At 36.4% G+C, this 12,294-nt stretch overlaps 1 protein-coding gene across 1 annotated transcript in view; it reads left to right on the plus strand.

Annotated features, from left to right (window-relative positions):
* WDPCP (WD repeat containing planar cell polarity effector) overlaps positions 1 to 12,294 on the plus strand; it is a gene marked incomplete at both ends in the record, with an annotated part of 99,227 nt that overhangs the window by 50,295 nt on the left and 36,638 nt on the right. The window contains one exon of the mRNA XM_084283393.1: positions 8,496 to 8,559. Coding sequence (XP_084139519.1) covers positions 8,496 to 8,559 — 64 coding nt within the window. The remainder of the gene's footprint in view (positions 1 to 8,495; positions 8,560 to 12,294) is intronic.

Genomic DNA, 12,294 nt, shown 5'->3' on the forward strand with positions numbered 1-12,294 from the left:
TAGATGTACCTTTGGTCTGAGCAAACAGCCATTCATACATTTGACGTTCTTACATGTGATAACCTGCAGCAAAAGCATAAAGCACTCATTAGTTTTGTATTTGTTCCCCCCAAAATGTGCCAAAATTCACCTGACAAAACTTCTAGAGACTGTTTGCTGTAATGGAATTGTTATGTGTGGAGATTGTATGGGCATTATCACTGCATTATTTTAATATGAACAAAGAAGCTTGCTATTGACAAACCTAAACAGTGTAAGTGTACTGTAATGGAAATATAATTCAAAAACTGATTCAAAATTTGGCCCTGCACCATGATTTTGTGATTAGATGTTTATCTTCAGGCAGCCAGTTTTTAGAAAATATTGAGCTAATATATATTCTCTGAGAAGTCTTAGCACTAAAAAACTGCATTTTATCCAACGTCAGGCATGAGGGAAAATTGGCCCTATACTTCATGGAAAGTCAAGGAGGAAAAGAGTCTGTTTATCTTAAATTTAATACCAAATTTCCATCTGCCCCAGTTTGAAATTGCAGAGATATCACATGTATACAATAGGGATTTATAAGAGAGGCAGCAACTCATCCTTAACCATAGTGATGATACTGGGCCTCTGTTATAGAGCTGTCTTTAGTGTGTAGACATGCTGATATGTTTGCTCAATAAAATACAGCTTTCAAGACATACAGTTAAGTTTACATGATCACCAGCGTGAGAGGGATAAAGCTGGAATAGAAGAAAAGCAAGAAGAGAATTAATGCAATAAAGATTTAACAGACAGGGTTGGGTAAAATAAATGTGAAACAACAGGTGTCGTTGACTCCTATCGGCATTTTTAATTAACATCTGTTTTTAGCCCAGAGTAGTTTGGAAGAGTATGTTGGAGTGTGTCTGTATTTAAAGATAAATACAGGCTGTTAAGAAGTTTCTTAGCAGTAAGAAGTTGGGGGAATGGAGAGGTTTGGGGGCAGGGGCTGTCTGGGTTGGTGTTAGTTGCAGTTTAGAGGAATCCGAAGGAAAACATCTATGATAAAATTGCTATGTAGGGAAATACTGCTATGGCAACAAAATATTTTCTCATGAAGGAAAATGAGTATGAAAAAAGAAATACAGAGTGTGGGAAATTCAAAGGAAGTACACATTACAAGAAGAGAAAAAACTGAATATATTTGAAACAGAAAGAAACCACCAGAGTTTCAATTTATATATTAACAATGTATAATAGTAATAAATTGCTGTTCTTCAGACTTCTATAGCAACTGGTATTGAAAATCTCAGCGCACTTGACAGACATGAAGGAATTATGCTACATGTAGTAAAACATTGCTGTTTCTCCCAACAGTCATCCTCTTAAGTGGTTAGTCCCATCTGCAAAAACCCAGGCTCACGTGACTGACCAACATCAAATGAGAAGTGTATGGCATAAATGTTCACAGAAACAGAATCTGTTAGCTAATATTTCTTTGGTTTAGACAAGGGACACTTCTATAGTTTTAAACTACTGCTCTTTTGTAATTAATTGAGCCAGGGGCAAGAAATAAATGTTGTAGCTTTTCTTTCTGTAGCTAAAACTACTGCATTTTCTAGAATATTTTGTACGTCTTGACTTTTTCTTACTAAATATGTATTTTAAAATTTTCAGTGCTGCCTTCTTACTAAATTACCATGGTTCACTTGAGAATCTGACTCAAAAATGCCTGAACAGCTTTTCTTTAATCATTGAAGTCTGTTCTGAGAAGTGTCTATGCTTAACAGAGTCATCTGAACCATTTCACACAAGAACACATTTAGGTTTCCTAGGGCTGAATCCTACAAGATAGGGATCACATGGTAAGATTTTTTTTATTTTTATTTTTTTTCAGGTTGGGAATGTCTTCAAGATCCACAGCCTGTTACAGCCCTCCAGGGTTTTCCCTGGCCAGGGAGTCATACTGTCTGGCTCTCCTTATTAACTTTCTCTTTCCTCCTATTTTTTTTAATTTGGTTTGTTTGTTTGTTTCCTTGCTTCATACCAGAGGGTACCCTTTGATGTGAAGGGCATTCGGGTTTACACCCAACAATCTATAAAGTTACAGGTGTACTTCCTTAAGTTCAGAGATACCTAATTTGACAGTATGGTTTAAGTGACAGAGAAAAGCTTAAAATATTTGTGTCCATTTAAATTTTTCTCAGTTATTCATGAATTTTCACTTGAGACATGTTCATGTATAACCTCTAAAGGGCTCCATAAGGGATTTTTTTTAAACAAGTCACCCAGGTCCCAAATCCAATACTTCACTTAACATGCCTATATTTAGGATCCATAGAAAATTATAGGTTGTAAACCTATGCATTAATGGTTTGGTAAATTTGGGCCTAAAGGGATATATAGATTATACCTGGACAACCTTCAGAGATTCAATGTCCACAATACAATTTAGAAGATTATGCCTTTGGCTCTCATACATATGGACCTGGCTGTTTCTCCATTGCCCTTTTGGTGGGCTCTGCAGCACTTTTCCTTTGTCAGTACTAGAGTATCTTAGAAGGCAACAGGGTTGTGGACCCCACTCTGAGGCTTATGTATCCTTTCCTACAAAGCTCATAATCCAAAAAAAAAAGAAGCATAATAGCATGAGGCTGGCAAAAGAGTACCACTAGCATCTCAGAGGTCATAAATAACAAATGCCTCCATTGATTCTTCCATTAGTTCCCCAGTAACTTTAAAAATCATTGACGAATCTCAACCAAGCCTTACAGAGGATAGAAGTTTCAGCAGTAAGCAAATGCCTACCAGTTTTGAGCATATCAGCAGCCAGTTAGCATTAAATAAGATAGAGTTAATGATCTCCATCCCAAAAGGCTAAGCTAAAGTTCAACAGATATACATTCTGCCATTCAACAAATGCACTGCATAAAACCAGTCTGCACTGATTCTTGCCCAAACCATCATTGGGAGGGAGGGAGCTCAGTATACCCTGCTGGGGAAGGACAGTATATTATCTGGAGCATATTTAGGCAGAGCACATAGGGAACAAGTAGAGTTCCTGTGTTGAGCCCTATATAGGAGGAATCATAAGAAGCTATCTAAAAGTAGTCTCTGCTGCTAACAGTATAGTTTCTTTTAAAAAACAGTCATGGTTTCAATTTCTGGTTGTCTCACAGGAAGCTTTCATTATGTTTGCACATACTATGGTGTTGAACAACAAGAAATAATAATCTAGCTGCAGTTAACTAATATCCAGCAATTAATTGATCTTTGCCAAAGGAACTTAGTGGTATTGGGAATAGTCTATTTTTGTCTATTTTTGAGATAGTACATTATCCAAATAAATAATATCAGAATACCAAGTAAATACAAAAATGAAGGGACTGAGTCCCCCAGATCATAAGATTCTGAAATACAAACTCACAGTTTGGTGGGAGAGGAAAAGATAGGTTCTTTGGAGCATTCCTGTGTTGAGCTGCATTCAGTGGTCTCATTTTCTCTGCAACTATCTAATTTAAAATAGGGTGTTCTGCTGAAGTCCTGTGGGTAAAATTGGATCCGTTTTTGGTTGTCTTTTGTTTAAAGTGTGGTGGTTTGGTTTTGTTTGCTTTTGTTTGTTTGTTTGTTTGTTTTTAAATTAAGATCTTAATATATTTATTCCTCTCCAGCAACCCCAAGTAGAGTGTCAGAATTACAACATTCACTATAAAATGAAGGATATACGTCTTTGACAAATACTATATTTTATAGATAAAAAGTTACATAGCAATTTGTGTCTTCAGAGTTTACTGAAATTTGACTTTAAATTATTTGCTTGAAGGTCAATAGAATTTGAGGGTTGTAATAGTAAGAATGCATTGAAGTTACACCATCTAAACCTGTTTTGTTTTGTTTTGTTTTTAAAAGGGATTTTAAGAGGTATTCTAAAATACAGATATGACTCTAAATCATTTTCCTTATATTCAACAATTGGTTGGAAACCAAGCCATCCCTATTTAAAATAAACCATGTAGCAACCTAGCCACACACTTTTTACATTCTTTAACCTGATAATCTCTAATTATTCTGGCTCAGAATTCCATTGAAATGGGGTCCAGAGTCATTTTACAGACATCATTCTTTATTTTAATATTGTCTAATTTAAAAGGGAAAAAAAAATCAGATAATAACAACATTTTTAAGGGGGAAAAAAAGGCATGAAAACCATTTCTGTTCCAAAAATTGCTGATATGAGAACTTATGGGAAACAGCTCCTTTTATGAATAATTATTATTATTGTGTTTAAGAAATGGGCAAGATGCCTAGAAATTGAATGAAAGAATGAGCTATTAAATTGAAATATTAAATGAAATAACTGAATTAAAAGTGATCATGTAAACCCTGCGGTAAATGTTGGGAGCTGTAGCTGATTGAACATATTTTCATCATCTGTTTTGTATGCTTAAATACAATTGCTTGATGTAAGTAAACACTTGATTGATATTCTGAATACTTTAAAATCTGCATATGCATCACAGAATACTGAACAATTAAAACTTAATTTCAGTGTAGTTTGATTGCATGTAAATTATTTCAATATTCATTTTTTTCCTGTTCTGTTTGCTCTGTGCATATTTAATATTCACTTTTTGAATGCATATCACCCTTGATTGGACTGTGAGATGAGGAGGACTCTGAAATTCCTTCCATTAAAAAGGATTGCCTTATAAATGTTATTTGTGCCACAGCTCTTCCCCTGCAGATTATTTTCTAAATGTTGTGTACCCTTATTGAAGACAAGGAAAAAAAACTGCTGCAACCCTCCTTTATCAGCATAGCACATGGAATATGCTTACATGGTCGATGGGCATGTCTAAGAAGGCTTGTTGGTTGTAACTAGTCCCTAAAGAAATGTTTCCATCTTTCCTGCACTGTATTTCTCTCTTGCTTGCATGAGCTCTCTCTCTCTTCCCTTCCTCCTCCCTTCAAATGATTTTTTTTTTCTTGCTCCTGGCCTTCTTATTAGGCTCTTTAATATTGTGGATAAATATTTTTTAGGTTGACTGTTTTGGGCTTGAAAACTGTATCTCTAAGTGATCACATTCAATCTCAGTGCTGTGGAATACAGTTGACAAAATTCAGCTTTTGGATATATTTGCAGAACTTCTTATAAAAACTCAATAGGCATCTTTTCCCTTCACCCCAGGTCCCAATCTGTGCACGTGATTTTGATCTATGGTGTTTCAAATCACCTTATCTCTCAACATTTATAGGATAAGAGGAAACCCGTGACATTTTTTATTATTATTATTTTTAATTATGCTGGTGAGAATCAAAAATAGACTATCTGAAGTCAATGATAAATTAATATATTTTTTTTTAATTAAAAAATATATTTAATTAAAAAAAATAAATATTTGTGGCTTTCCCGGCATCTTTTCAGTTAATCACATTCTCCAAATGCAAGTAGGCAGCAGGTCTGCCACTCCACCAGAAGGCAAGTCAGGGCTCTTCCCTGTGTTGACTATTTTAACCTGAATTATTCTTGTTATATCACTCACATTTCCCCTTTGTTTCCTTGTCCATAAAATAGATGCACTAATAGCCGTCTTTTTAGAGTTTTGTAGGAAAGGTATATCACATACTAGTGTCTACTAACGGTATTATTTTATTTTATAGGAATTTAAACTTAATATTGTATGTGCTCAACAGCTCACAGAGAAATGTTTTCCTATCTGACCTGTATAGTTAATCGCAGTTTGAGGGTTTTAATCTTGAAGGTCATATTTATGTTGGCTATCACTTTGACCAAACAAGTGGCTGAACTTCATGGTTTACAGGCAGATTTCCTTATCTCTCTTTTTCAAGAGACATATAAGTCTTGATTGCTGGAGTTATTGTGAAGCAAGCAGTAAGTAACAAGGTGGAGGAGAGGGGGGAAGGACATTCACTTCACGACCAGTACCCTGTAGGTGCCATTTCAGAAAGCAGATATTTTACCTTGTATTTGTAGCACAGGAACAAAAGGGATAGTATTTTGATGTGGGGATTTTTTGGTTTGAGGAGCTGATAAACTGTAAGTGAAGTGTGCGAGCAATAGCAATAAGGCTTCCCATGACAAAACGTGTTAGGAAAAGAGGTGTTATTAGTTTGTTATTAGTTCTCTCCTGCTGTACAGGACTCTCTCTAATTATTCCCGTAGAATAAAAGCAACACAACTTCTATGCCAAAAAAACTCAAAATAGCAATTTTTTTCTAATTAATTTTTTCAAAACACCGGACATTCTTGACTTATTTAATACTGTTTGCCTAGGCAATGCAAACTTGTTACCCTTGTTTGAAACTTCCTCCTTATTGTAAAGCAATTCCATGTATAATATGGATTATATGGAATAATTTATGAAGTATCTGGGGTTGCTATTTGCAGCTGTGTTGGTTAGTGAAGAGCATTTCTTGAGTAGTATTTTTTTCTTTGTCACCTTCAGTGTAACTCTGAAAATAACGAGCCAACTTCACAGTTTTATGAATAAGAGCCATAATGAGACAAAAGTATATGTGTCGATTAAAGGAAAAAAAGATGAAACCTTTGTGAAACAGCAAAGAACTGACAGCTTTTGGTCCATGATTCCATTCTGCAGGGCAATCAAAAGAAAAAGTTACTTCACAGTTTTTTGGTGACAATCATTTTGGCTTTGCTAAAGCAAGTATCATTCAAATAGTCTGTATAGTTCTAACTTTGGAAAAAACAAATCATGATGCAGATTTTTTTTTTTAGCTGCTCATAAAGTCTGTTCGTCTGTTTCTGTTTGGTTTCCAATTTCGCCTCTAAGTACTAAGAATGTATATTTAATCCATAATTGAGAAGAAAAATGTGCCAGAAGAAGATAAACATGATAGCTATTCAAGATACACATATTTTAACATGTACTTATTTGTCTTAATTAAAGCAAAGCTTCAGAAGCAGCATTGCAACACAATGCATTTTAATGGAAAATCCTTCACAGAAAGCATATTGAAAAGCTTCAGAAACATAGATGTGCATGATAAAACAACGGGGCGCTGCTCGTTCCCCAGCGATCAAGAGGTTAACCTTACTTCATCTCTTCCCCTCCCTTAAACAGGTTTTGTGAGGAGGGCTGCAAATTAGCACACAGCAGGGAGATTAGCTTTAGGGAGGAAAGGACTCCCCACTCCAGGTCTTAGGAACCTCACCTGGAAAGAGCATTTCCTTTTCTGCTTAAGCTAACATATTAGGCCTTCTTGTCATGAATGCTGCTCCTTGAGAAGTCCTCAGCGACTGTCTCTGATGACCTGCTGGATCACTCCAAATGTGTGGTGGAAGAGAAGAGAGCAATACGGCCGTGGTAGCAAGAGGAGGCAGAAAACTGCTTAAGCTTTGGGAAGAAATGGGAATCACAGTATGGTACATCATATAAAACTCATTCACCTAACAAGGGGAAGGATTCCCGTGTCTCCTCTGCATTCACACTGGCCTTAGGAAGAGCTACAGCAGCCTTAGGAAGAGCTACAGCATTTCCTAAGGTATCTGCAAGGTGCAGAACTGTGTAAGCACTGGCATCTGTATGATGCTGTCTGACAATAACACTTCCTAACACTGAGAAATTACAATGATGCTTTTTCCCCGTTGAGGTACAGGAGCCATCTCCTTTCCAGACTTCAAGAGTCTACAGCTGATTTATTTATGAAACTTTGAACAGGAGAAAAGGGAAAACGTTACCAGTAACAGGAAAATATAGAAATCATTCTACGTAGAATCAATCATTTGCTTTGCAACTGAAATAAGACAAGGGTGTTGTGTTGTTTCCCAAATCCAAAATTAATCTCACCAAATCCATTTTTTCTGGGGATTTTAAAACTATTTAAAATATGTGGTAGGAGAAGATGCATACAACTAGAATCACTTTCTCCAAGTATTGAGTGGTTGTCATAGAGTAGTTATGTACATCTAGTATAATAGAGATGTTGGCTCAGTGCAATGCTGTATACATTGTCAGAAAGTTCCTGATGGGTGGTTTTTTTCTCCTGCTTCAGTAGGTATTCTAAAGATTGCATGTAAGAGGATATATACAGCCTTCAACAGTATCTCCATCCCATGTAGGTGTTTGCTCTAATTGCCAGGAGATAATGAGTGGTCTCTGGGTAGGAAAAAGGTAGCGGTCTCTGTCAGAAATGGAAGGAGCTGTTGTCTAGTGAGCCTTCAACCCACCAAAATGATGTGATAAATCATTTGATGTGTCTCAGTATGACACGATAAAACCCTCCTGGGTTAATAGGAAAGGGGAAGTTCTATGTTCACAGTGCTGCATTCCTACTCTGCTGCATCTCTAGGAGATACTGATGAAGAGGGTTAATGGCAGTCACTGTGGTACCTTATCGTTCTGCAATCCCAGTATGAGTATATTGATTTTCCCCAGTAAAGCTTTGGCATCACTTTTGATGAGAACTGAAGAACTTCCTCTGTCCATTAACAAACTTTGATGCAGCTCTTGCATTGCCCTCAGCAAGTGACATATTTCTTTTTCTTGCAGGTATCAGAGATTTGAGAAAGCATTTCTGCTGGCTGTTGACATAGGTGCTCGGGACCTGTTTATGGTGAGTCCTTTCTGTTGTCAGGATGTTAGTTGTCAGCTTTTGTGCACATTTAAAAGGATCTGTGTCGTTTGCAGTCTTAGACACATACTGAAGACAGAATTATTTTACCTGGTTTGCCCCTTGCCATCATAAAATTTGTCAATGGGAACTGAGTAGTTTTAGAGTCATTGACATCTTCCCTAGCATGGCCGAAAGGCTACTCTTTATTTTTGAGGAATTAATGTATATGTTTTTGAACTTTCACCTTCTTCATCTGTCCTGATGTGGGTGAATGTCATCTTTCACTCTAATAAGCTTATACGTTTCTAATCCGTTCCTTTAAGAAGTACAACTGCTGAGTCCAGGACACAAGAGCTGGCCATATCCTGGGGATCCTGAATGCTCTTAGTTTGTCTCTTAGGGTTTTGTGAAAAGTGACAAATTATGAACGCTTCTACAGGTACTTTTAAAACAACAAAGCTCAGCAGCATCAACCCAAGAGTTTTTACATTTCATGCACTCTCTGCCCCCTCCCATTTAATTAGCTACAAAAGTAAAATTAACCAGCTCTTAAAAGGTCCTCTGTGTGAGCTCTGCAGGAGGCTCTTGTTTTATAAGATCTTGCACCACAATGTCACAGTGAGGTCAGATGGACAAAGCCAATCATGCTTTCCTAGTCTCTCAGCATGTTGCTGCTCCACAGCTGATTTCATTGTTTTCAAAGAAACAATAGAAAAGGGGCTTGTTTAAAAAAAGGCCCTTTGAACGATTGCTTTGCTTGACTCTTTTGCATAATGAAGACATTCTGTTGTTTAAATTAAGCTTTGACACTAGATGTTAATATCATTTATCCCATTAAGTCACTTGCCCTGCTAGTTTGATCTTGATATTTAAATTGTATGTTAAATTACACAATTAAATCCTGCTTTTATGGGTTATGAAAATTCCCTTCTAATTATATAAAAAGTTGTGTGAACCTTTTGATGTTTTTTTCACGGCTCTAATCATCTGGCTTGTTCCATCTAATTAGAAAGATGTGAATACTGCGATAAACTTTTCTAAGTATGCATCAAACAAAAGTGATGGAAATGTCAGACTTTTAGGAAATTCATTACATGTTTTATATTTACTCTCCTTGATTTTTCATCCCTTTAGCTCAGCCTTTTCCTTTTCTCTTTTTATTCCGCTTTTTATTAAATGTAACTTTTTCAATGCAAATTTTATACCCAATCAAGACGAGCACTGCAGCCATTTATAAATTTCAGACTGTAAGCTGTCAGCAGCAGGATACATCTTTCTGTCGGAGGGCTCTCCCACTCTTCAGATAATAAATCCTCCCAGAGTAATGACAGCCATTCTAGCAGAACAAATGACCCAGCATTTGGCCAGCCATCTCAAGGGCCCTCTCTTATGTGGGCTGAGAGTATTTTCTGCATGATCTTTTTCTCTTTCCTTTCCTCTGCTGATGCCAGCACTGAGGGAACACCTTTGTCCCAAGGTGGGGAACACCAGCATTGGGTCAGGAGGTGGGTGCAAAGCTGCTAGCATGGGAGAGGGCCTGCCAACACGTGACTCCAAAGTGCTAATGTGTCCTCCTCTGAACCAAAAGTTTCTCCATCTCTCTTCTAGAGGAGGCTCAAGGCTAACAGAGAAATTGGCTTAATCCTTTCTGACATCTCTTCATTTTCCCTTTCTTCTCTCAGCACCTCCTCTCCCCATCCCATCTCACCAGTGCTCTTAAACAAACATAAATATAAATGCCCATTTAGTTCCTCCTGACTTACATTATTGTGAGATGAAAACCAGTTCCACGTTATCCTTGTTTTCCTTGCATTACCTTTGAGATTCCTCATAGTTTCCTGCAGTTTATGCAACGAGCAGCACCCATGCCTGCCTCTTCAAACCCTCTGTCGACTCTCTCCCTCCTCTGGGGAAATGTCCTTTTGCTAATTCATCACCTAAGTGAGGTGCTAATGAACAAACTTTACAATTAACTAACAAAGGCACTGCTGCAGGACTACTAAGTACAGGACTCAAGAAGTTTAAAGGTGCACAGCTCGTAAAAAAGTATTTATTTGTGCCACAGTAATTTCCAGGGAATTGGCCTTTATTGCACTAAATACAGTGTAAAAATTAAGTAATCCTTCTCCCTAAAAACTTATAGTCCTTCTAGGTACTATAATAATAATAATATTGCATAGCAAGATTTGTGCATCCTTCACTTCTGCTTAACACTGAATAATTTGTATATATTGTTTATATAGGTCAAAATGCAATTAATAACATACACCTTGACTTTACCTATATTTAAAGTATTTATAATTACGTGGAGTACGAATAACTAATATATAGGTCAATTATTTGTACTGTCATTTTACACACCAACCAAATCCGTTTATAAAACCTCAGCTGGCACTAGGAGTGACGCCACCTTATTCCCAGTTAATTTAATGGGATTTCAAGAAGAAATAGTAGGCTAAGGAAGATATCTGATGACATAAGGAAAATGAGAGAAAAAAAAAAAAAAAAAAAAAAAAAAAGTTATTTATTAAGGGAAACAGAGAAGGATCAAAAACAAAGAAAGGATAGAGAACAGCAGATATAACAGAGACTGGAGAGGATCCACACTTTGAATCTAAGGAAATGTCCTGTATCTTGGAGAAATTATCCCGAGACAAAGTTGTTTTCACAAAACAGAGCTCTGCAGCCTTCTTGATACTTGTTTTGAGAATGCAAAGAAGTATGAGGGAGTGCTGTCTCGGGCCTAATTTACTTCATAAAAATAAAAAAGAAACAAAAAGGCTTAAAAATTACTCCTGTAGCTATAGCGTCACTGGTATGATGCCATAACAAGACACACGGGCACTGCTGTGTCTCCCCATAAGCTTTACCCTCACGTCACATCTAAGTCCCTCAATTATTATCATCTCCTACAAAGTTCAATAAAAAAATAAAACTGAAAAGGACATAATATCATGAACAACAGCTACATTTATTGGACAGTGACTGATCCAATCTGTGACAGAAAAGATCAAGCAGTAGAAAGGTTGTTAGCTTTAAATCCTTTTGTAGTATGCTCCAGCTCTCAGCTGCTGAAAATTCAAAAGGCCATCCCACGTACCAAAGGTAGCAAAAATGCAAGGAAAAGACACTTTAATAAAAGTGTCAGATCTTGGGTGATACACTGATGAGGAAAGTGCGTGTTTCGAAGAAATGTTGGAATTTTGCCCAGAAATATCCTATAGACAAATGTGCATCGATGTTTCAAATGACTTCTGTTCACCTAGGGCCAGCTCTGTGAGTCACAAAGATGAGGGTAAAAAGGAAGTAGTCCAAAAAGTAATCAAACTGTTAAATGATAAAATACAGCCTTTCAGCAAACTCCTGATAAGCACCTGAAAATTGTGTTTATTATCACCATTGTTTTGGGGAGGGACACAATATTTGGCCTGATAAATTCTTAGATAAGTGCATGAAAAAATCTGTAATATTCAGCTAATTTAATTCTTTAAATTTTCCTGTTATTCTTTAAGGCACCCTGTAATGCAGTGTTTTTCCTTTTTCTTTTTTTTTTTTTTTATTTATCTTCTGGTTGTTATAAATTCTTATAAAATTCCATTTTGCTGGCTAATTTGAGTGAGGACCACCTAAATTTGATCCAAAATTGTCTAACTAGTAGTTTTTATTTTAAAAAAATATATATATATATTTCTTTTTATATATATATATATATTTTTTTTTCTTTTTAAAGCTCAT

This window comes from Netta rufina, assembly GCF_964035555.1.
Source record: "Netta rufina genome assembly, chromosome: 3".
Lineage (NCBI taxonomy): Eukaryota > Metazoa > Chordata > Aves > Anseriformes > Anatidae > Netta > Netta rufina.